The sequence below is a fragment of the Diabrotica virgifera genome, chromosome 3 (assembly GCF_917563875.1).
Source record: "Diabrotica virgifera virgifera chromosome 3, PGI_DIABVI_V3a".
Taxonomy (NCBI): domain Eukaryota; kingdom Metazoa; phylum Arthropoda; class Insecta; order Coleoptera; family Chrysomelidae; genus Diabrotica; species Diabrotica virgifera.
In genome coordinates, this window is record NC_065445.1 from 172,436,497 (window position 1) to 172,461,162 (window position 24,666).

Consider the following 24,666-nt stretch of genomic DNA (forward strand, 5'->3'; position numbering starts at 1 on the left):
GTATATAAAATGTATGTAGATGGCTATTACTATCTTAATCTCATGTTATTTCAGATAAGTCATATTTTATATTCCTATTTCAAATGCAATGCCATTATTTGTTCATGTTTTCAAACTCAAAATAGTTCAAGGTTACCTGAGATTAGTTTTTGTTCCATTTTTAATGGTTGTTTTTTTATGTTATTGCTTCTAAAAAGTTTTCCTCGATTATTTCTTCTTCTCTTTACTTTTGTTTACCGGTTTATATGAGAAATCAAACGAAGTATATGTTTTTAGCCATTTGGAAGAAAACTAACCCTCATGTGATGTCGTACCCACCTTGACTACCTAGGAAGCCACCTTGACCTTATTGCAGCTACCGCCAAGTCAAACTGGGAGTATGTTTTGGGAACAAGCTTTTTGGGGGACATTCCAGCTCCTTTTCGTCCTGCCACCTGGGCCTACGGGGGGGCATGGAGGTGCATCATAGTGATGCTCATTTTCTAGGATGCAACCGCAACCTCGTTTGGGAACATTTAGTGAGGAGTTTTAGTAACTATTGGTTTTTTTTATATTTCAGACTATCTGTTAAATACACTATGTTTTTTTTCCAGATTTAGGTTACCTCTGTTTTTTTTTGACATATGTATTTGTATATTAGATTATTTGGTTCCCAAACTTTGTATCTACGGTAACTTCTTGTGCACAGGAATAAGCCTAGAGAAAATTAGGTTTTTAATACTTTATTATTGCTTTGATATTGGTTTATGTAATTCGGGTAAATTTATTTTGTAACATTACTTGCTTGTTTCCCAAATATTGTATTTATTCGCTTTATTTCGTTTGTTCGGTTACTTCGTCGTTACTTTATTTCATTGCATTTGCTCGGTTAATTTAGGTCATTTTGTCGGTATTTTTCTTAACTTCACTTCTATAACGTTTATTCATTTGTATATTTAATTTTGCTTTATTCAGTATTGTATTTTCTCTTAGTGAGGCTTGGGCCTATTTATTTGTATTATTTTCATCTTCGTCGGTTTCCTTTAGTTGTACGTAGCAGGCGTACTATAACCATTTGGTAGAAGACTTATGTAATTTTGTACCCTATATGTTAGTAAGAGGTACTTATATTTAAGTTGTAACAGATAACATTATTGTTGTTATCTTTAAAATATATATATCTTCTTGTATAACTTATGTCATTTTAGAGTCACAGCATAATATGAACTTGCTTAACTCAGAGATTGTTAAAAATCTGGTAGTTATTTTTAATAAATATGTTTATTTATTTTGTATATCATTTATTTTTATTATTCCTTTATGTTCATTATTACAGGTTTGATATATTTAATATCTGACAGCAGTATAAGATACCTGGGAGAATGATCGAAGATCATTTTCATGGCGCCCCATGATTTGTTAGATTTATTTATCTTGTTCGTCTTTAGAAATTATTCATCTTCATTCCTCTTCAGTACATTATTCTTATTTTATTATTTCATATTTTAGTCATTATTACTATCTACATAGAGCTACTGTTCTTCGACAGGCATGCAAACGAGCCGTATCCATCCTTGAGTGTCAAGTTGCTCTCTTGCATCTATAGCTAGCCAACTCTATTCAGTTTGCCTCTGTCTCTTCCCACGTCTACTTATTATCCCTTCTAATTCCCCTTTCTTCAGTACTACTGCAAAGTAGTATTTTTTATTTTTCCTACTTCGGCTCAACCGCTGAAGCCCCTTCATTTTATTTTCATAAGAGGCCCCAACTAGTTACCTTAGTCTTTTCTATTCTTCTTTTTTTTCCTTACTTCTGTTGGAGTATATCTTTCTTTTTACTTTCACTCCAACAGAAGTTTTCTTAATTTTGTTACACTGGCGCCCAACGTGGGGCCAACCGTTTTATGGTTCTAAGACAGTAGTTCTTTTAGTTCAATTTTCTTTTATTGGGAATTTTCTGTTTTATTAACTTTTTGATATCTTTGTATACATGTTACTTCTGATTTATTTTTGGTCTTTAAAACTTTACGAATACTAAACAGGTAGACTTATGCTGCTTTTGGTTTTGATTAGTTTATTTCGATACCTCATTTTTAGTTTTAGTGGTACAGCTCATATGTTAGTTTGGATTTTGTATTTTTATTGGAAACTTATTTATGTATTTAGATTGAGTATACATAACTGACATTATGTTCTATTAGTTAAATTTTTATTCCTTCTACCAATGGTAGTACGTTTGCGCGTACAATTAATCATTGAATATATGCATACATTTTTTTCTAGTATGGTTATATTTTATACATAACTAGAAATCATTTTCAGTATTTAGGTATTTTATTTACGCTATTGATTTGATTATTTATATATTTTGCTGGCATTTTGATTTGTTGGTGTGTCGCTAATATTTTCTCCATATGTATCTTTGTCTTACAAACTTTAGATTATATTTTATATTTGTTATTTTTGATATTTGGGTTGTTTGGTAAGACAGGCACACACCACAAAGCAATATCAGTCCAGACATTAGTTTCTATACATGATACGTTGAATTCGCATGGTTCGGATGGTTACAGATGGTCATCCAAACTATTTTTCTTTAATTGGTAGTGTTAAATATAACAATTATAATTATTGTATAGTAAAGTAGTTCCATTATCCATCTCAGTTTCTAGTTTTATTATTGTTGATAATAATATTATATCAATGTGGGTACCATAATATAATGCTCATAGAAATCAGATACTTTAGGTTGAGATTTAAATATAAATTATTTATTAGTTAGGAAACATTGATACTATTTTCCTACTAAGTTATAGAACAGTCTTCAGAAGAAGATTACCTTAACAGTGTTGTTCAAGCTAATCTCTTCTTCTGTTTGTCTTTAGCTTAACTCAATCTTTAGTATGGTTAGAAATTTTAGTCTGATATTTTTTTTGTCATCTGATAATGCAGGTACCTACATACATTGCTTGATTTCATCTTTGGCTTTGTTGTTGATGACTTTTAATTTATTACTTATTAATTTAATTATTATGTAGTACTTTATGTATGAGTTTAACTTTTTTTTTGGTATTAGGCATGGTGCATTGTAATTATTATTATGAGTCAATGTTATTAATTGCTAATCCTGTCAGTAGGATTATACAATTAATCAGAACTTCACTTGTATTTTTGTTTAGTTTTTGCACACCTAACCCCTTAAGTTAGAAGGGTTGTTGAATTATTATATATTTATATACTTATTTGGACAGGTAAGCTCATACAAGTAGGTACTCTTGTTTAATATGGATATTATTATGGAACTGTATGTTATGCACTACTTATCTCAGGTTATGTGTTATATTATTTGGAATATTTGATTACTTACTAATTTTTTTTTGATCATATTTATATCTTATTATTGAATTTGCCATATTGGAAAGATGTGGTTTTTAATTTGTTATTGGGTTACTCTATTAACATTATTTGTCTCCAATATCTTAAACACTTTATAATAATTTATATCCTTCTATCCTACACAGTATGATTCTGGAATTAGTTTGGAATTTTGATGTAAGTATGTATGAATTCTTGAGTCTTTCATATTTCTTCTTAGAAACTACTTAGTCTGTTGATGCTCAAAGTTGGTGAATACGTGGGTTCGAAATTCAGCAACTGATCACTGCTGTCCGGTTTCGTAATCTATGTCCTCATGGCAGAGTAGGCAGATGTCTTTTCATCATTACATTTCCTAAACATTTTTCTGTAATCAGTTTACTTATTTCAGTTTTTTACAATTTAATAGGGAAGTATTTAGTTCATATTAGGCCTTTTGCTTCATAGTATGTTTGTACTTTGAGTTGATGAGTAAACATGGATAAATATCTTGCGCACTTGTTTATAAATCAATGCTTAGGCCATCCCTATACATAGTAGGTTCGTTAAGTCAGTATTTGGAGTGTTTAGACAGATGAGTTGTTCATTTGAATATATTCCCACTTCTTTTCGTAGGCATTAGTTTTGTTATTCAGATTCTGGAATATTTCCTGAATAATTCTATGTACGTATGTGAGAACGCATGAATTTGCAGTTTTATTTAAAATTGTGCTCGTTCTCGTCAATTTTTTTCCCTATCACTTATCATATTTTTTTTTTTCTTCCTATTATTTATCATAGTGCCATAGACCTTGTAAGTTCACTATTCATTCTGTTTTCTTTCTTACTTATTCTTATATTAGTACCTTATCTGTGTCTGGTTATTCTCATACATCTGTTGTAGCAACATGCTATAGTTCGCGAATACCAGCATGAATTAAGTTATGTATTTTCTAGAATACTTTAGTCAATACACTTTAGGTATTTATCTTACCTTTGATTTAGTTTGGTTACATCTCTGTTACTTAGTCTGTTAGTAATTTTTTTCTGACTTATTTTGGATTACTTAGTTCAGATAGGTTCATATTACCGGATGAGGGTGTATGTAGACCTAATTTATTTATTTTGTTCAGTATTAGTTACCATTGGATCCAATAATTTAGTTTATTTAGTATTAGTAAGAATTGGTCCATAAATTTGCCTGATCGTTCTTCTTTGGATATACTCCTATATAAATCTGGTGTCCATTGATAGTCCGATTCTGGATAAGTGTCCGATTCTTCATTTATTTTGTGTATTTAGTTGGATAGGTTCGTATTACCGGATGTGGGTGTACGTAGACCTGATCTGTTATGTGGTTTAGTATTGGTGTGAATTGGTCCATAAATTTGCCTGGTCGTTCTTCTTTGGATATGCCTTTTATGAATCTGGTGTCCACTGATAGTTCGACTTTGGATTAAGTGTCCGATTCCACATTTATTTTGGTTATTGAGTTTTGGATTCCTTTGGTATGTTTATTATTGGTATTATTTGACATTAGTGAGAATTTTTCCATAAATCTTCCTGATTGTTCTTCTCTGGATATACTATTATGAATCTGGTGTCCATTGTTAGTTCAGTTTTGGATAAAGTGTTCAATTCTTTACCTATTTTAGTTACTGATTTTTTTTATTCACTTTGGTACATTTACTTTTGATATGGTTCGAATTGGCTCACACCTTTTCCTGGTTGTTCCGTTCTTGGATATACCCTTTATAAATCTGATGTCCATGGATAGTTCAATTTTGGTTTTAGTGCCCAACTCGACACTCAGTTATTATGAACTTAAGTACAATATTTAGTTTTGTTTTGACTTTTGAGCAATATATGTTAATATTTGGTAGCAGAGAGTAACATAGTAACATTTTAGTATGAGTTTGAGTCATGTATTGATTTATTTTTCCTTGACCATTAGTTTATATTTAGAAGTAATCTTGCGAATCAACGTGGATTGTTAGACTATTGTAAATTTAGTTGTTAATATTTTGAAGTTTAAAAAAAAAAAAAATTTTTTTTGGTTAAAAAATTTTTTTTTTCCCGAGTAGGAGGGGATTGTAACGGTCCACCCGTTATATTATCATTTTTAGCGCTGTAATTATTTTTAAAAAAAATAATTATTTTCTCTTGACCTCCCATTTAAATTCTTTAATTTATCGTAAAGGACTTCTCATGTGACGTCACACTGTACGGAACATAGTTGTTGAACCGTTCCTTGTCGTTTAATTCGTGTTCCGTGAGAGTTTGACGTTTTCCTCGCTGACTGTGGGAGGAATGAGAGGCACTTGGCCGGTGGCTGCGAGGTTGACAGGTTGGTGTTGGTGGTTGATACCGTAAATGGCGGTTAATTTCTTCGAAATTAATTTTTATTTCAACTAAGTTTGGAAGTATAGTAAAAAGTTACCACCACTTGTTTCCTGGAGTACGGGTTTCCTGGAGTAAGGATGGGAGTACCATCAGTGGAAGAGGAATAAAAAATTAACCGGTAAATCGTTTTTTCTACTAATGTTTTTTAGTTAACCTTGAATATATGAAATAGTTGGTTCATTGTTAAATGTTCTTAGCCAGTCCCTTAGGTGAAGGATGTAGATTATTTCGATCTTTATATTATCTTTATATCGATCTTTATATTAATGGGGTTTTTGGTTTTACATAACCAAACATTTTTGAAGTCCTCAAATTAATATTGGAAATAATTACCATTTCTCTGTACGTTTTAAACCGATTGAACATCCAATATATCTATAAATTTTCATGTCCAATATATCTATAAATTGTCATGTAACTATCTTTGTCTGGTTCAATACCATTTCATTAAGGTATATAAAATGTATGTAGATGGCTATTACTATCTTAATCTCATGTTATTTCAGATAAGTCATATTTTATATTCCTATTTCAAATGCAATGCCATTATTTGTTCATGTTTTCAAACTCAAAATAGTTCAAGGTTACCTGAGATTAGTTTTTGTTCCATTTTTAATGGTTGTTTTTTTATGTTATTGCTTCTAAAAAGTTTTCCTCGATTATTTCTTCTTCTCTTTACTTTTGTTTACCGGTTTATATGAGAAATCAAACGAAGTATATGTTTTTAGCCATTTGGAAGAAAACTAACCCTCATGTGATGTCGTACCCACCTTGACTACCTAGGGAAGCCACCTTGACCTTATTGCAGCTACCGCCAAGTCAAACTGGGAGTATGTTTTGGGAACAAGCTTTTTGGGGGACATTCCAGCTCCTTTTCGTCCTGCCACCTGGGCCTACGGGGGGGCATGGAGGTGCATCATAGTGATGCTCATTTTCTAGGATGCAACCGCAACCTCGTTTGGGAACATTTAGTGAGGAGTTTTAGTAACTATTGGTTTTTTTTATATTTCAGACTATCTGTTAAATACACTATGTTTTTTTTCCAGATTTAGGTTACCTCTGTTTTTTTTTTGACATATGTATTTGTATATTAGATTATTTGGTTCCCAAACTTTGTATCTACGGTAACTTCTTGTGCACAGGAATAAGCCTAGAGAAAATTAGGTTTTTAATACTTTATTATTGCTTTGATATTGGTTTATGTAATTCGGGTAAATTTATTTTGTAACATTACTTGCTTGTTTCCCAAATATTGTATTTATTCGCTTTATTTCGTTTGTTCGGTTACTTCGTCGTTACTTTATTTCATTGCATTTGCTCGGTTAATTTAGGTCATTTTGTCGGTATTTTTCTTAACTTCACTTCTATAACGTTTATTCATTTGTATATTTAATTTTGCTTTATTCAGTATTGTATTTTCTCTTAGTGAGGCTTGGGCCTATTTATTTGTATTATTTTCATCTTCGTCGGTTTCCTTTAGTTGTACGTAGCAGGCGTACTATAACCATTTGGTAGAAGACTTATGTAATTTTGTACCCTATATGTTAGTAAGAGGTACTTATATTTAAGTTGTAACAGATAACATTATTGTTGTTATCTTTAAAATATATATATCTTCTTGTATAACTTATGTCATTTTAGAGTCACAGCATAATATGAACTTGCTTAACTCAGAGATTGTTAAAAATCTGGTAGTTATTTTTAATAAATATGTTTATTTATTTTGTATATCATTTATTTTTATTATTCCTTTATGTTCATTATTACAGGTTTGATATATTTAATATCTGACAGCAGTATAAGATACCTGGGAGAATGATCGAAGATCATTTTCATGGCGCCCATGATTTGTTAGATTTATTTATCTTGTTCGTCTTTAGAAATTATTCATCTTCATTCCTCTTCAGTACATTATTCTTATTTTATTATTTCATATTTTAGTCATTATTACTATCTACATAGAGCTACTGTTCTTCGACAGGCATGCAAACGAGCCGTATCCATCCTTGAGTGTCAAGTTGCTCTCTTGCATCTATAGCTAGCCAACTCTATTCAGTTTGCCTCTGTCTCTTCCCACGTCTACTTATTATCCCTTCTAATTCCCCTTTCTTCAGTACTACTGCAAAGTAGTATTTTTTATTTTTCCTACTTCGGCTCAACCGCTGAAGCCCCTTCATTTTTATTTTCATAAGAGGCCCCAACTAGTTACCTTAGTCTTTTCTATTCTTCTTTTTTTTCCTTACTTCTGTTGGAGTATATCTTTCTTTTTACTTTCACTCCAACAGAAGTTTTCTTAATTTTGTTACACTGGCGCCCAACGTGGGGCCAACCGTTTTATGGTTCTAAGACAGTAGTTCTTTTAGTTCAATTTTCTTTTATTGGAATTTTCTGTTTTATTAACTTTTTGATATCTTTGTATACATGTTACTTCTGATTTATTTTTGGTCTTTAAAACTTTACGAATACTAAACAGGTAGACTTATGCTGCTTTTGGTTTTGATTAGTTTATTTCGATACCTCATTTTTAGTTTTAGTGGTACAGCTCATATGTTAGTTTGGATTTTGTATTTTTATTGGAAACTTATTTATGTATTTAGATTGAGTATACATAACTGACATTATGTTCTATTAGTTAAATTTTTATTCCTTCTACCAATGGTAGTACGTTTGCGCGTACAATTAATCATTGAATATATGCATACATTTTTTTCTAGTATGGTTATATTTTATACATAACTAGAAATCATTTTCAGTATTTAGGTATTTTATTTACGCTATTGATTTGATTATTTATATATTTTGCTGGCATTTTGATTTGTTGGTGTGTCGCTAATATTTTCTCCATATGTATCTTTGTCTTACAAACTTTAGATTATATTTTATATTTGTTATTTTTGATATTTGGGTTGTTTGGTAAGACAGGCACACACCACAAAGCAATATCAGTCCAGACATTAGTTTCTATACATGATACGTTGAATTCGCATGGTTCGGATGGTTACAGATGGTCATCCAAACTATTTTTCTTTAATTGGTAGTGTTAAATATAACAATTATAATTATTGTATAGTAAAGTAGTTCCATTATCCATCTCAGTTTCTAGTTTTATTATTGTTGATAATAATATTATATCAATGTGGGTACCATAATATAATGCTCATAGAAATCAGATACTTTAGGTTGAGATTTAAATATAAATTATTTATTAGTTAGGAAACATTGATACTATTTTCCTACTAAGTTATAGAACAGTCTTCAGAAGAAGATTACCTTAACAGTGTTGTTCAAGCTAATCTCTTCTTCTGTTTGTCTTTAGCTTAACTCAATCTTTAGTATGGTTAGAAATTTTAGTCTGATATTTTTTTTGTCATCTGATAATGCAGGTACCTACATACATTGCTTGATTTCATCTTTGGCTTTGTTGTTGATGACTTTTAATTTATTACTTATTAATTTAATTATTATGTAGTACTTTATGTATGAGTTTAACTTTTTTTTTGGTATTAGGCATGGTGCATTGTAATTATTATTATGAGTCAATGTTATTAATTGCTAATCCTGTCAGTAGGATTATACAATTAATCAGAACTTCACTTGTATTTTTGTTTAGTTTTTGCACACCTAACCCCTTAAGTTAGAAGGGTTGTTGAATTATTATATATTTATATACTTATTTGGACAGGTAAGCTCATACAAGTAGGTACTCTTGTTTAATATGGATATTATTATGGAACTGTATGTTATGCACTACTTATCTCAGGTTATGTGTTATATTATTTGGAATATTTGATTACTTACTAATTTTTTTTTGATCATATTTATATCTTATTATTGAATTTGCCATATTGGAAAGATGTGGTTTTTAATTTGTTATTGGGTTACTCTATTAACATTATTTGTCTCCAATATCTTAAACACTTTATAATAATTTATATCCTTCTATCCTACACAGTATGATTCTGGAATTAGTTTGGAATTTTGATGTAAGTATGTATGAATTCTTGAGTCTTTCATATTTCTTCTTAGAAACTACTTAGTCTGTTGATGCTCAAAGTTGGTGAATACGTGGGTTCGAAATTCAGCAACTGATCACTGCTGTCCGGTTTCGTAATCTATGTCCTCATGGCAGAGTAGGCAGATGTCTTTTCATCATTACATTTCCTAAACATTTTTCTGTAATCAGTTTACTTATTTCAGTTTTTTACAATTTAATAGGGAAGTATTTAGTTCATATTAGGCCTTTTGCTTCATAGTATGTTTGTACTTTGAGTTGATGAGTAAACATGGATAAATATCTTGCGCACTTGTTTATAAATCAATGCTTAGGCCATCCCTATACATAGTAGGTTCGTTAAGTCAGTATTTGGAGTGTTTAGACAGATGAGTTGTTCATTTGAATATATTCCCACTTCTTTTCGTAGGCATTAGTTTTGTTATTCAGATTCTGGAATATTTCCTGAATAATTCTATGTACGTATGTGAGAACGCATGAATTTGCAGTTTTATTTAAAATTGTGCTCGTTCTCGTCAATTTTTTTCCCTATCACTTATCATATTTTTTTTTTTTTCTTCCTATTATTTATCATAGTGCCATAGACCTTGTAAGTTCACTATTCATTCTGTTTTCTTTCTTACTTATTCTTATATTAGTACCTTATCTGTGTCTGGTTATTCTCATACATCTGTTGTAGCAACATGCTATAGTTCGCGAATACCAGCATGAATTAAGTTATGTATTTTCTAGAATACTTTAGTCAATACACTTTAGGTATTTATCTTACCTTTGATTTAGTTTGGTTACATCTCTGTTACTTAGTCTGTTAGTAATTTTTTTCTGACTTATTTTGGATTACTTAGTTCAGATAGGTTCATATTACCGGATGAGGGTGTATGTAGACCTAATTTATTTATTTTGTTCAGTATTAGTTACCATTGGATCCAATAATTTAGTTTATTTAGTATTAGTAAGAATTGGTCCATAAATTTGCCTGATCGTTCTTCTTTGGATATACTCCTATATAAATCTGGTGTCCATTGATAGTCCGATTCTGGATAAGTGTCCGATTCTTCATTTATTTTGTGTATTTAGTTGGATAGGTTCGTATTACCGGATGTGGGTGTACGTAGACCTGATCTGTTATGTGGTTTAGTATTGGTGTGAATTGGTCCATAAATTTGCCTGGTCGTTCTTCTTTGGATATGCCTTTTATGAATCTGGTGTCCACTGATAGTTCGACTTTGGATTAAGTGTCCGATTCCACATTTATTTTGGTTATTGAGTTTTGGATTCCTTTGGTATGTTTATTATTGGTATTATTTGACATTAGTGAGAATTTTTCCATAAATCTTCCTGATTGTTCTTCTCTGGATATACTATTATGAATCTGGTGTCCATTGTTAGTTCAGTTTTGGATAAAGTGTTCAATTCTTTACCTATTTTAGTTACTGATTTTTTTTATTCACTTTGGTACATTTACTTTTGATATGGTTCGAATTGGCTCACACCTTTTCCTGGTTGTTCCGTTCTTGGATATACCCTTTATAAATCTGATGTCCATGGATAGTTCAATTTTGGTTTTAGTGCCCAACTCGACACTCAGTTATTATGAACTTAAGTACAATATTTAGTTTTGTTTTGACTTTTGAGCAATATATGTTAATATTTGGTAGCAGAGAGTAACATAGTAACATTTTAGTATGAGTTTGAGTCATGTATTGATTTATTTTTCCTTGACCATTAGTTTATATTTAGAAGTAATCTTGCGAATCAACGTGGATTGTTAGACTATTGTAAATTTAGTTGTTAATATTTTGAAGTTTAAAAAAAAAAAAATTTTTTTTGGTTAAAAAATTTTTTTTTTCCCGAGTAGGAGGGGATTGTAACGGTCCACCCGTTATATTATCATTTTTAGCGCTGTAATTATTTTTAAAAAAAATAATTATTTTCTCTTGACCTCCCATTTAAATTCTTTAATTTATCGTAAAGGACTTCTCATGTGACGTCACACTGTACGGAACATAGTTGTTGAACCGTTCCTTGTCGTTTAATTCGTGTTCCGTGAGAGTTTGACGTTTTCCTCGCTGACTGTGGGAGGAATGAGAGGCACTTGGCCGGTGGCTGCGAGGTTGACAGGTTGGTGTTGGTGGTTGATACCGTAAATGGCGGTTAATTTCTTCGAAATTAATTTTTATTTCAACTAAGTTTGGAAGTATAGTAAAAAGTTACCACCACTTGTTTCCTGGAGTACGGGTTTCCTGGAGTAAGGATGGGAGTACCATCAGTGGAAGAGGAATAAAAAATTAACCGGTAAATCGTTTTTTCTACTAATGTTTTTTAGTTAACCTTGAATATATGAAATAGTTGGTTCATTGTTAAATGTTCTTAGCCAGTCCCTTAGGTGAAGGATGTAGATTATTTCGATCTTTATATTATCTTTATATCGATCTTTATATTAATGGGGTTTTTGGTTTTACATAACCAAACATTTTTGAAGTCCTCAAATTAATATTGGAAATAATTACCATTTCTCTGTACGTTTTAAACCGATTGAACATCCAATATATCTATAAATTTTCATGTCCAATATATCTATAAATTGTCATGTAACTATCTTTGTCTGGTTCAATACCATTTCATTAAGGTATATAAAATGTATGTAGATGGCTATTACTATCTTAATCTCATGTTATTTCAGATAAGTCATATTTTATATTCCTATTTCAAATGCAATGCCATTATTTGTTCATGTTTTCAAACTCAAAATAGTTCAAGGTTACCTGAGATTAGTTTTTGTTCCATTTTTAATGGTTGTTTTTTTATGTTATTGCTTCTAAAAAGTTTTCCTCGATTATTTCTTCTTCTCTTTACTTTTGTTTACCGGTTTATATGAGAAATCAAACGAAGTATATGTTTTTAGCCATTTGGAAGAAAACTAACCCTCATGTGATGTCGTACCCACCTTGACTACCTAGGGAAGCCACCTTGACCTTATTGCAGCTACCGCCAAGTCAAACTGGGAGTATGTTTTGGGAACAAGCTTTTTGGGGGACATTCCAGCTCCTTTTCGTCCTGCCACCTGGGCCTACGGGGGGGCATGGAGGTGCATCATAGTGATGCTCATTTTCTAGGATGCAACCGCAACCTCGTTTGGGAACATTTAGTGAGGAGTTTTAGTAACTATTGGTTTTTTTTATATTTCAGACTATCTGTTAAATACACTATGTTTTTTTTCCAGATTTAGGTTACCTCTGTTTTTTTTTTGACATATGTATTTGTATATTAGATTATTTGGTTCCCAAACTTTGTATCTACGGTAACTTCTTGTGCACAGGAATAAGCCTAGAGAAAATTAGGTTTTTAATACTTTATTATTGCTTTGATATTGGTTTATGTAATTCGGGTAAATTTATTTTGTAACATTACTTGCTTGTTTCCCAAATATTGTATTTATTCGCTTTATTTCGTTTGTTCGGTTACTTCGTCGTTACTTTATTTCATTGCATTTGCTCGGTTAATTTAGGTCATTTTGTCGGTATTTTTCTTAACTTCACTTCTATAACGTTTATTCATTTGTATATTTAATTTTGCTTTATTCAGTATTGTATTTTCTCTTAGTGAGGCTTGGGCCTATTTATTTGTATTATTTTCATCTTCGTCGGTTTCCTTTAGTTGTACGTAGCAGGCGTACTATAACCATTTGGTAGAAAACTTATGTAATTTTGTACCCTATATGTTAGTAAGAGGTACTTATATTTAAGTTGTAACAGATAACATTATTGTTGTTATCTTTAAAATATATATATCTTCTTGTATAACTTATGTCATTTTAGAGTCACAGCATAATATGAACTTGCTTAACTCAGAGATTGTTAAAAATCTGGTAGTTATTTTTAATAAATATGTTTATTTATTTTGTATATCATTTATTTTTATTATTCCTTTATGTTCATTATTACAGGTTTGATATATTTAATATCTGACAGCAGTATAAGATACCTGGGAGAATGATCGAAGATCATTTTCATGGCGCCCATGATTTGTTAGATTTATTTATCTTGTTCGTCTTTAGAAATTATTCATCTTCATTCCTCTTCAGTACATTATTCTTATTTTATTATTTCATATTTTAGTCATTATTACTATCTACATAGAGCTACTGTTCTTCGACAGGCATGCAAACGAGCCGTATCCATCCTTGAGTGTCAAGTTGCTCTCTTGCATCTATAGCTAGCCAACTCTATTCAGTTTGCCTCTGTCTCTTCCCACGTCTACTTATTATCCCTTCTAATTCCCCTTTCTTCAGTACTACTGCAAAGTAGTATTTTTTATTTTTCCTACTTCGGCTCAACCGCTGAAGCCCCTTCATTTTTATTTTCATAAGAGGCCCCAACTAGTTACCTTAGTCTTTTCTTTTCTTCTTTTTTTTCCTTACTTCTGTTGGAGTATATCTTTCTTTTTACTTTCACTCCAACAGAAGTTTTCTTATTTTTGTTACACTAACAGGATAGTATTATTACTATAAATACTAGATATAACTCTAGGTTATAAAAGGTATTAATTTCCAACAATGAGTTGGTGTAAAAACAGTCCCCTTTTTCTTCTTCTTACGTTAAATCTGTTTCAAATGTTACCCATCATGACTTAGCTGGAATCTGTTCGTCCGGTTGTAGACGTGTTGAAAAATTGTCTCAGGTTTGGTAGACAAAAAATGATTTTCCTTTTGGTCCTATTTTCCATACACCTTGTCCTGAAGAACAAGTGCACGACCCGGGTCTTTAATTTGCGATATTTGGTACGAATGATCCCGCATTTTTATTTATTATACGTAAAACCTGTTTCAAAAAAGCAGGAAACAGAACCCTGTTTGTTGGTGTCTCCAACCATAGTCATGAAGTTTGTATATTTGTGTATTTTTAATTGAAATCTCAAATTGTGGCAACAGAAAACACTCTAGGTATGTTTTTCATTGACCTATAAAAATAAACAATACTGAATTATAATAAAATTACATCTTATGTTTTTGAGATGCCGATTTTTAGTCTGGAAATCTGTATGGTTTGTTCAACAGTAAATGGTTAAATATAATTACTGCGGTCGTAAACATTATTAAATTTATCTGACCTGGCCCATTGTTAAGACCCATGCGGAGCGATAAGCAACCGAGGTAGACAGAGTTGGTCTTTTGACAATTACAATAATTACGACTACAAAACCAAAAAAAATTTGATGTAAATATTTTGCTTTGCCTTATATACCCGAATAGAAATTAATGTTTTCAAATAAGTTTTAAAATAAATTAAATCTATTTTAATTGCTAAGATTATAGAAAAACAAACATTCAAACATTAATAATAATTTGTGGTTCTGAAAAGAACCGTTTTTTTAATAGTAACATTTGTAGATTTGATGAAAGTATCACTCCACACATAGTTCTGTTTCGCTATCGCTATCCTCATCTAAATTAATTATGATCGGTCCAATTATATTATGATGTACACGAACATATGAATTTTCTTTACCTATTACGTGTCGGACTGAGTTTCTCCAACTATTTGGAAGAATATCATTGACACATTTTCTTATTAACTCTACAACAGTACTACTTAACGTTGGAGAAATATTTTGTGACCTCACGTTAGACTTCAATTCGTGCCACATATGTTCTATGGGATTAAACATACAATAATAGGGTGGAAGCCGCAGCAATGTATGTCCCATTTCCTCTGCCAATGTATCACAAACATATACTTTTTTTTATAGAAAATGCCTTTAAAACTTCTAAAAGCTCTTGTTTGGTATAACATTCTTCAAAATACATATCATTAGTCTCCATGTAATTTTGAATTTCCAATTTAGTGTTATTCGAGTTTGGAGCCTTACTTAGTTGGCGACTGTCATTGTCCATTACTATCACGCTATTATGAGGAATGTTTGGCATAAGATTATTTTTGAACCATTCTTCAAAAAGTTCTGCCGTTGTATCTTCATGGTAGTCGACGCAGGAGTCTTTAATGTTCTTTGCAGAAAGCCACAAGGCATTTGGAACCCAACCATTTTCTGATCCAGCGTGTAAAATCGTTATTCTTTTCCCTTTATTTGACGGAGCTTTTGTCTTACATTTACCGGAGGGATCGGCAAATCCGTTAGGTCGCGTTGAATGTGTGTCAAACCATGTCTCGTCGAGGTAAATTATCGGACGATTTTCAGAACGGAATTTCCTTATCGAAGTTATATACTCATAACGCCATTTTTGTAATCTATGAGATTCCATAATTATTACTTGTCTTTTGTCAATTATACGATATCGAAAGCCCATACTTTTCAAAATTGTCCATAAGCTGGTGAAGCTACAGCTTATTTGGGTTTCGTCAACATTGAGCCGTTGCTTCAGAGCTCGTAATGTAGGTATGCGTTGCTCTTCGTACATGGTATAGACTTTTCGACGTATCAAGTCCTTATCGACTTCGTCCATACATTTGGTGGAACTGAAATCTTTACGTTTTTTTCTTGTTTCTATGGGGTTTGATGTAATACTTTTTACTGTGGTCAGAGGTATTTTCGTCAAATCGCATATTTCACTCGTAGCCGAAGTTGTGTCAAGTCCTCTTTTAAGTAAGGTACTGTATATAGTTTTTACAGTTTGCTTTGCATCTACAGATAAATGTTTCTTCTTTACCGGAACACTAGAAGAAGTCCCATTATTACTATCCCACGGACGCCACATAATGATAGAAAACGTAATGAATAAAATGAGTAATACTACTTAACACTTCCCGTGATACATAAAGACTAACAAATTTTGTCAAGAAATCGTATTTTAATACTGGTTGGTTTGCAGTTCCATAAACTTATTATATAAGTACAGTGGAACCCCGATAAGTCGGCCCCCGATAACCCGGAAGTCCGGCTAACCCGGACCGATTTTTATCAGACAAACATTACAACAATAAAAATGTATGTCCTTTATGCTGGATTTTCCAATTTCTTTTCAACATCTTAAAATATTTTCTTTTATCTTTCCTTATAAACATATTGTTCGAATACTATAATATCTTATATTTTTCAGGCTAATTTTATTATCATAATAAACTTTCTTCGTAAAAATTTGCCGGTTTAGCGAATTCCTATGAAGTTCATTCGTTTCAATTTTCAATGTCAAACACATTATACAATGAGAGATAATGCTTATTTGTGTAATTTGATACATAATATACCTTAGTAAAAATGTGTTATCGAAACCAACAGGTATCTGTAGTATCCTTTATTTACTTGAAACTGTCTTAGCATTGTTTAGAAAAAACTATTAAAAAATTATTTTTCAAACAATGGACTTAGTCTTCACTCTTATTAAATAACATAAGTTCGTTCTCGTTGCGAGACGGTATTGTGTGTAGTAAAGTCGCATTGTTCGTTCCGTTCTGTAATCGTTCGTAAATATATTCAGATTTTGTGTTTGTAATGGCAATAAAACTTAAAATGTTGTTTTTGTTTCAAAATGATAACAAAAGACAGTTTGGACAATCGGTGCAAAGATAAGAAAGCTAAAAATGAGACTCTCGACGACGCTTTGTATGTGAGGAACGCGAACGTGGTTTACAAGTGTCTGTGTGCCAATTATAACGGAGTTTATCTGTAAGCATACCATATTTTAATAATCTTTACTATTTTCTCCGGCTAACCCGAATTTTCGATAACCCGGATCGGCCGCGGTCCCGATTAATCCGAGTTAACGGGGTTCCACTGTACCTGAAAACCACTTAAAAGGTGATTAAATAGCAACCCCGTCGCGCACTACAATCGAATTCGAAAAACCCTTTTAGCGGTACAGTTTCGTCAATATAAGCCTAATCTGTATTAATGAAATTACAATGAGTTTGGATTGTACGCAATTAAATCATCATTAAGAAATGAAGATTGACAAATTTTACCAGAAAACATATTTAAATTTTACCTGAAACCGGGCCTTTTATACTATTATCGGCTAATCCAGGATGTTGATCTCAACCATTTCCTGTTTAACATACCATAAGTGCTCTGTCACATTATAATAATTTAAACGTGCGAGGGTTAGAACGCACGACGACATTCCAATGGTGGCGCATGTAATCATATGGAGCCTTTCTCACTAAAAAGTGCGCGGTGGTTGGAACGTTCGGTGAAGTCGCAATAATATAGCGGACTTAATGCACAGATCACCTACCTCCTCTAGATGTTCCACGATAACGCATTTCAAAATGTAATTTTGGTAGGAAGAAAATATTAGGTTAAAATATTTTTGTATAGTTGAAAAAAAATAATTTGCTTTTAAAAAAATATGCAAATTATTTTTAATTTCAAATATAAACACGATTTGGGAAAAAATAAGACATGCCGTATTTTTATTTATTTATTTAATACCAGAAAAACCACTTTGTATACATATTTTTTTACAAATCGTATCTTTACAAATAAAATTATTAATAGTTATCTTCCAAATACTTCTACAAATGATGGCGTATTTTATTACTCCGGAATCGACAACAACACCCATCGGTACGGAGTTGGAATCATCATTTCAAAGAAATGGAAAAATTCTTTAATTACCTGTACTCCTTACTCAGAACGCTTAATATTAATACAAATTAAAGAAAGACATAAGTTAATAAATCTTATTCAAGTCTATGCACCAACAGCAGATAAAGATGACGATGAAATAGAACAATTCTACAACGACTTAGAAGAAATGCTGAAAGCAATAAAAAAGCAACACATTAACATAATAATGGGCGATCTTAATGCCAAGGTCGGTCAAGGTAAGGTAGGAGAACATGTAGGAAACTATGGACTTGGAAACAGAAACGACAGAGGAGATCGATTGATTCAATTTTGCCAGAGCGAAGACTTCGTAATAACAAACACCCTTTTCAAATTACCTCCTAGGCGATTATATACATGGACATCTCCACAACATACCAAAGAAAAAATGGTGAGAAATCAAATAGACTACATTCTGATAGCAAGGAGGTATCGTAATGCTGTTAAATGTACTAAGACGTACCCAGGAGCTGATATAGGCTCAGATCATAACCCGGTAGTTACTGTGATAGAGGCGAGACCAAAAAAGATTAGGAGACCACACAGAAAGACACTAGATTTAGATAAACTTAGAAATAAAAATATACGACAAGAAACAGGAGAAGAAATAAATGAAAACCTCAGTTCAGTGCAACAACAAATTAATGATACGGATAACGTTAACCAAAAATTAAAGTACATAAATACAGCTATACAAACAGCAGGAAAGAAACATCTGACAAAAACAACAACAAAGAACAAGGGGTGGATGACACAGGACATACTAGACTTGATGGAACAAAGAAGAAAGATAAAGAATTACCTAGACAAATACAAAGAAATAAACAAACACATAAAAAAGAGAATAAAAGAAGCCAAAGAGGCGTGGATTAAAGAACAGTGTGAAGAAATGGAAACCTATGAGAAAAAGTACGATGCGTTCAATATGCACAAAAAAGTAAAAGAGATAACAGGAAGCATAAAGAAATGCGAAATAGGTAAACTTAAAGACAAAGATGGAAATCTTATTGTAGATCTAGAGAATAAAATAAAAAGATGGACAGAATACCTGAATGAATTATTTGAAGACGATAGAAACAACTTAACTCAGATAATCAATGCAACTGGGCCAGACATATTGAAAGAAGAAGTAGAATACGCAATAAGAAACGCTAAAAGTGGAAAAGCAAACGGACCTGATGAAATCCCTACAGAACTGCTGAAGCTTTTGAATGATAAATCCGTAACCATAATATTGCATATATTCAATACAATATACAGTACTGGTATAATACCGCAAGAATGGTTGCTGTCTACGTTATGTTCAGATCATCGAACAATCTCCTTGATGAGTCACCAGCTTAAAATATTTCTTAGAGTCATTCACAACCGAATCTATCAAAAACTAGACATCGATATTAACGATACACAGATGGGATTCAGAAAAGGATTAGGTACAAGGGAGGCTCTCTTTGCCTTGAACGTTCTAACACAGAGATGCCTAGATGTTAACCAAGAGGTACACGCCTGCTTTATAGACTTTGAAAAGGCCTTTGACAAAGTACGCCACAGTAAACTCAAAGAAATCCTGGAGAGTAAGAACATTGACTCCAGAGACATACAAATAATATTAAATCTGTACTGGAATCAGCGAGCTAATATAAAAATAGAAGTACAAACATCGGACGAAATAGAAATACGTAGAGGAGTACGACAAGGTTGTATATTGTCACCGCTCTTATTTAATATCTACAGCGAACAAATATGCCAAGAAGCTCTCTCATATGCAAACGAAGGGATAATAGTCAATGGAGAAGTTATCAATAACATTCGATATGCTGACGATACTGTGATAATGGCAAGAACAGCGGAAGATCTACAACATTTAGTTGAAACTATGAATGAGATATGTAATAACTACGACATAAGGATGAACGTCAAAAAAACCAAATATATGACCTTCAGTAAGAATCCAATTAATGACACTAGTATCACAATAAACGGTACCCAACTTGAAAAAGTAAACGAATACAAATACTTGGGAACCCTTATCAATGAAACAGGTGACCAAAATCACGAGATAAAAAGACGTATTGAAATTGCCAGGTCTACTTTTATAAAAATGAAAAAATTATTTTGTAATCGTGATATTAGTATTCATCTACGAACTAGAATGTTAAAATGCTATGTATTCAGTACTTTGCTCTACGGTGTTGAGTCATGGACTCTTAAACAGAGGAATATTAAAAATCTTGAAAGCTTTGAGATGTGGTGCTACCGCCGTATACTACGAATAAGTTGGGTGGATAAAATTACAAATGAAGAAGTAATACGCAGAATAAATAACGAGCCAGAAGTTCTACGGACTATAAAAAAGAGAAAACTTGAATACTTAGGCCACCTGATGAGAGGACAAAAGTACACATTCCTACAAAATATAATGCAAGGAAAAATCCAAGGACGAAGAAATCCAGGCCGTAGAAGAATGTCCTGGATGAGAAATTTGAGAGAGTGGTATGGCTGTACCACTAACGAATTGTTCAAAACAGCAGTAAATAAAATTAGAATCGCCCTAATGATATCCAATCTCCGATAGGAGAGGCACTCAAAGAAGAAGAAGACTTCTACAAATGGGTATCTCAAATGATTGAAACGTGTGTGCATCTCTACTTGTTGAAGGACTTTCAACTAAAACAAAAAATTAATATAATAGTTTATACCATGATTCATTTCACGTAAAATAATTTTTATTAATTATAATATATTTTCATTAGGGGTTACTTACTTGGTGTTACATTCATTTGCTTCCATCCACCACTAACTGTGTTACTTGTTCTCTAATAACAAATACTTGTTGAACTCACCATGCAAATGTAAGCTAGGAATTGCTTTTCGATATAATCTATGATTTCATGATACAATGCAAACTGATCTTCAAATCACATTCGTTTTGTTTCAAAAAGTGTATTTGAATCCATTTTATCTAAATCAGGATTTTTTATCAAATAACAATCAAATAAACATTACTGAGATAAACGCATACTGACAATGATGACAATTGACAAATTATAATGACACTCAGACTCAGTGATATAGAAGAAATCTTCACTCCAGTGCATAGCGACATCTGAAAAAATGAATCGGTACTCCAAATGACATTTAGTTGAGGATGACGTTGAGATACCTGCGTGAAACATCTAAGAGAGTTAAGTGATCTGTGACTTAATGCATCCTTTCATAATATGATACTGTCGTTCAGTCGCACGAAGGTAGTTTCCTTGGTTGTTTGGTACATTATTTTCATTTACATTTTGTGGCTGTTTGAAGTAGGTGCATGTATTTTATATTATGATGTCTCAGATTGATAGTGAAATATGAATAACATTAATTGAAGCGAGACCTCCTGTTCTTTGGGACAAAACAATAGAAATTTATAAAGCTAGAAACTTGACGAGAAATGATTGGAATTGTGTATGCCGTGCACTTAACAGTGAATTTAGTGATAAAGAAAAAAACACATTCGGTAAGTACAGCAAAATTATTTATATGTTACTGATAACAACAATAATTATTAAAACTGCCAAGTATATCATAATAAACTATTTCTATTCTCATACTATAATTTATCAATTATGATGTCACTACCTGTATCATAATTAACTTCATTGTGATACAGATTTTCATTAAGTAAGATACAGATTTTTAACCAATAGAATCGCGATATGGCATTCGCGATAAAGGTGGTACACGCGCAGTGACCAATGGCGAGTCAAATACATACGCTTTGACAGTTCTCAATATGTAAACAAACTATCAAACTGACACACTACTTAATTTGTTTGCGTTACAAAATTAATAAATTTGAATATATTTTTTGTTGTGAATTATCATAGAAAAAATAGTGTATACAACTTGCATTTAATTATCATTATGGAGCTCGTACTCTATAAGAAACTCGACGCATACGGCTCGTTTTTTATCCCTCATACTTGCTTCACAATGACCATCATTAAATGCTCGTTGCATAATATACTATTTTATACTCTATCTCATATTATGTATAAGTTTTTAGTTTGCGAAAACTGTCATTATCGGTATCAGTGCGTGAAGAATTTAAAGTGTGCGTGGAGTAAAAATGTATTTTAAATTGGATTTACTGTTTTTCGCACTGTTTTTTGGCACACTTTCATATAATCAAATATCCTTAATAGTCTAGTAAAATAAAATTACACTAAGTACATGTAAATCAAAATGTAATTTCGTACAGGTTGAAACAAATTTTATATCAAAGTTTAGGTGGGTACAAAAGATATTTTTAAGAAAGTATCCAAATCATACAAGGGGTAATTGTTTAAATAATTAAAAAGGGGTCATTTTTGCAAAAAAAATACTTTTTTAACTGTTGAGGTCATTCAATTAATAATGAAGGTCTATAGGATTGTTTTCTGCAAAGTTGAAGGGAAATCTTTCACATAAGACTTACTAAATTAAATTTGACCCCCTATTTATTTAAATATTTATAAATAAAACTTTAAAAACAAATTTACAAAAAAATATTTTTAGCGTTTTAAATGAGCCCTATAAAATATCTTATTTTACAGGAGAAGTTGTGCTATGTTATCAGTATTAATAAAAAAAAATTGTCCAAAATATTTAATATTTTTTGAGATATTGAATTTGTTTATTAAATGTTACTCTATTTTCAGTTGCAAAAACGCGGTTGTTGCCAAGGAAATATTCACCTGTATTAAATCTTATTATATTTATTTCTATGTGTCTTTTCGAGAAATGTATTGATAAATTCAAATTTTTATTAAACTGCCCCTTAAAATGGCATTTGAAAATTATTCAAATTTGTTTATAATTTGTTTTTTTAATAACGTCGCGGAGATTAAATATTTTGAAATGCCGTTTAGATAATTGGGTTCCTGGGAATTTTTCAATTATTAACAAATTCTTTTGTCTTTTTTTCCTCTTCTTTTTTTTTTTCGTGGAGTAATATTACTACGGACCCTTTTAGGGTTAAGTTTAATTAAGAATGTCGAATCTCTAAGTTGTAGATTCTAGACCTAAAAATATTAGGATTGTTCTAAAATCACTTAAATAAAATGTGGCTACTTACTGAGTTACAGGGTGTTTTATTTAAAAATTTAAAAACTATTGTTACCAAGTACTTTACAACTACTTGATGTATCCTTATCATACTTAGCAGAAAGTGTGGCTATTATACACCCTACTAAATTGTGATTAATAAACGTTTCTAGCTAGTGCCAGAGGCGTACGACAGGGGATAGTTAATGGTTGACCCTTCACAAATTCTACGCCACTAAGGGAATTACAATTTCAGTGAAATTTTTCGATTCTCCAATACTTTCTATGTAAATAATATACTCTTTACTGGTAACGATTAAGTCATTAGTTTTCGAGATATTGGACGTTAAAAATGAAACGGCATAATTATTTTGATTCATTCATTCATTCATTTTAAACTTCCAATATATCTCAAACGATGACTTTATCGACACCAATAAAGTTATTTGCATACAAAGTATTGGAGAATCGAAAAATTTCGCTAAAATAGTAATTCACTCAGTGGCGTAGAATTTGGGAGGGGTCAATCACACACTATTCCCTGTCGTAAGCCTCTGGCGCTAGCTAGAAACGTCTATTAATCACAATTTAGTAGGGTGTATAATAGCCACACTTTCTGCCAAGTATGATAAGGTTACGTCAAGTAGTTTTAAAGTACTTGGTAACAATAATTTTTAAACTTTTAAATAAAACACCCTGTAACTCAGTAAGTAGCCACATTTTATTTAAGAGATTTTAGTTAAATCTTAGTATTTTTAGGTCTAGAATCTACAACTCAGAGATTCGACATTCTTCATAAAATTTAACCCTAAAAGGGCCCGTAGTAATATAACTCCAAGAAAGAAAAAAAAAGAAGAAGAAAATCGACAAAAAATTTTTGTTAATTAGCAAAAAATTCCCAGGAACCCAATTATCGAAACGGAATTTCAAAATACTTAATCCCCGCGACGTTATTAAAAAAACAAATTATAAACAAATTTGAATAAAAATTTTCAAATGCCATTTTAGGGGGGAGTTTAATTAAAAGGGTACCCCCGTTAAGATAGGCAAAATGCCCCCACTCCCCGAATTCAATTTTATTAATTTTTTTACGTTCTATGCAACTAAAAAATGAGATAACGCGGATTTTTAGCTCGCCACCCCCCTTACCCCTCCCCCACAGCCAAAAACGTAGATTTTTAGATTTAATTTTTTTTAGTTGGGTTCCAATTGATCTAAAAATTTCAAAAAATTCACAAATATAGCTTAGGCTTTTACAAAACATGTCTATTTTTTATGGACTCATAG

At 31.6% G+C, this 24,666-nt stretch overlaps 1 protein-coding gene and 2 long non-coding RNA genes across 5 annotated transcripts in view; all 3 read left to right on the plus strand.

Moving 5' to 3' along the window:
* Positions 1-1,274, plus strand: part of LOC126882215 (uncharacterized) — a 12,122-nt gene extending 10,848 nt beyond the window's left edge. The window contains exon 2 of the long non-coding RNA XR_007697227.1: positions 277-1,274. This is a non-coding gene — a long non-coding RNA (uncharacterized LOC126882215). The remainder of the gene's footprint in view (positions 1-276) is intronic.
* Positions 1,275-2,905: 1,631 nt separating this feature from the next.
* Positions 2,906-13,652, plus strand: LOC126882217 (uncharacterized). Of its 3 annotated transcripts, none has more exons than XR_007697231.1 (2): positions 2,906-5,853; positions 12,653-13,652. It is a non-coding gene; the product is annotated as an uncharacterized LOC126882217 (long non-coding RNA). The 3 variants fall into 3 exon arrangements; XR_007697229.1 differs by lacking the exon at positions 12,653-13,652 and adding an exon at positions 6,464-7,463; XR_007697230.1 differs by lacking the exon at positions 2,906-5,853 and adding an exon at positions 9,094-12,042.
* Positions 13,653-21,595: 7,943 nt separating this feature from the next.
* Positions 21,596-24,666, plus strand: part of LOC114342162 (lysosomal acid phosphatase) — a 158,421-nt gene continuing 155,350 nt past the window's right edge. The window contains exon 1 of the mRNA XM_050647020.1: positions 21,596-21,811. Within this exon, the coding sequence (XP_050502977.1) occupies positions 21,746-21,811 (66 nt within the window). The 5' untranslated portion in view covers positions 21,596-21,745. The remainder of the gene's footprint in view (positions 21,812-24,666) is intronic.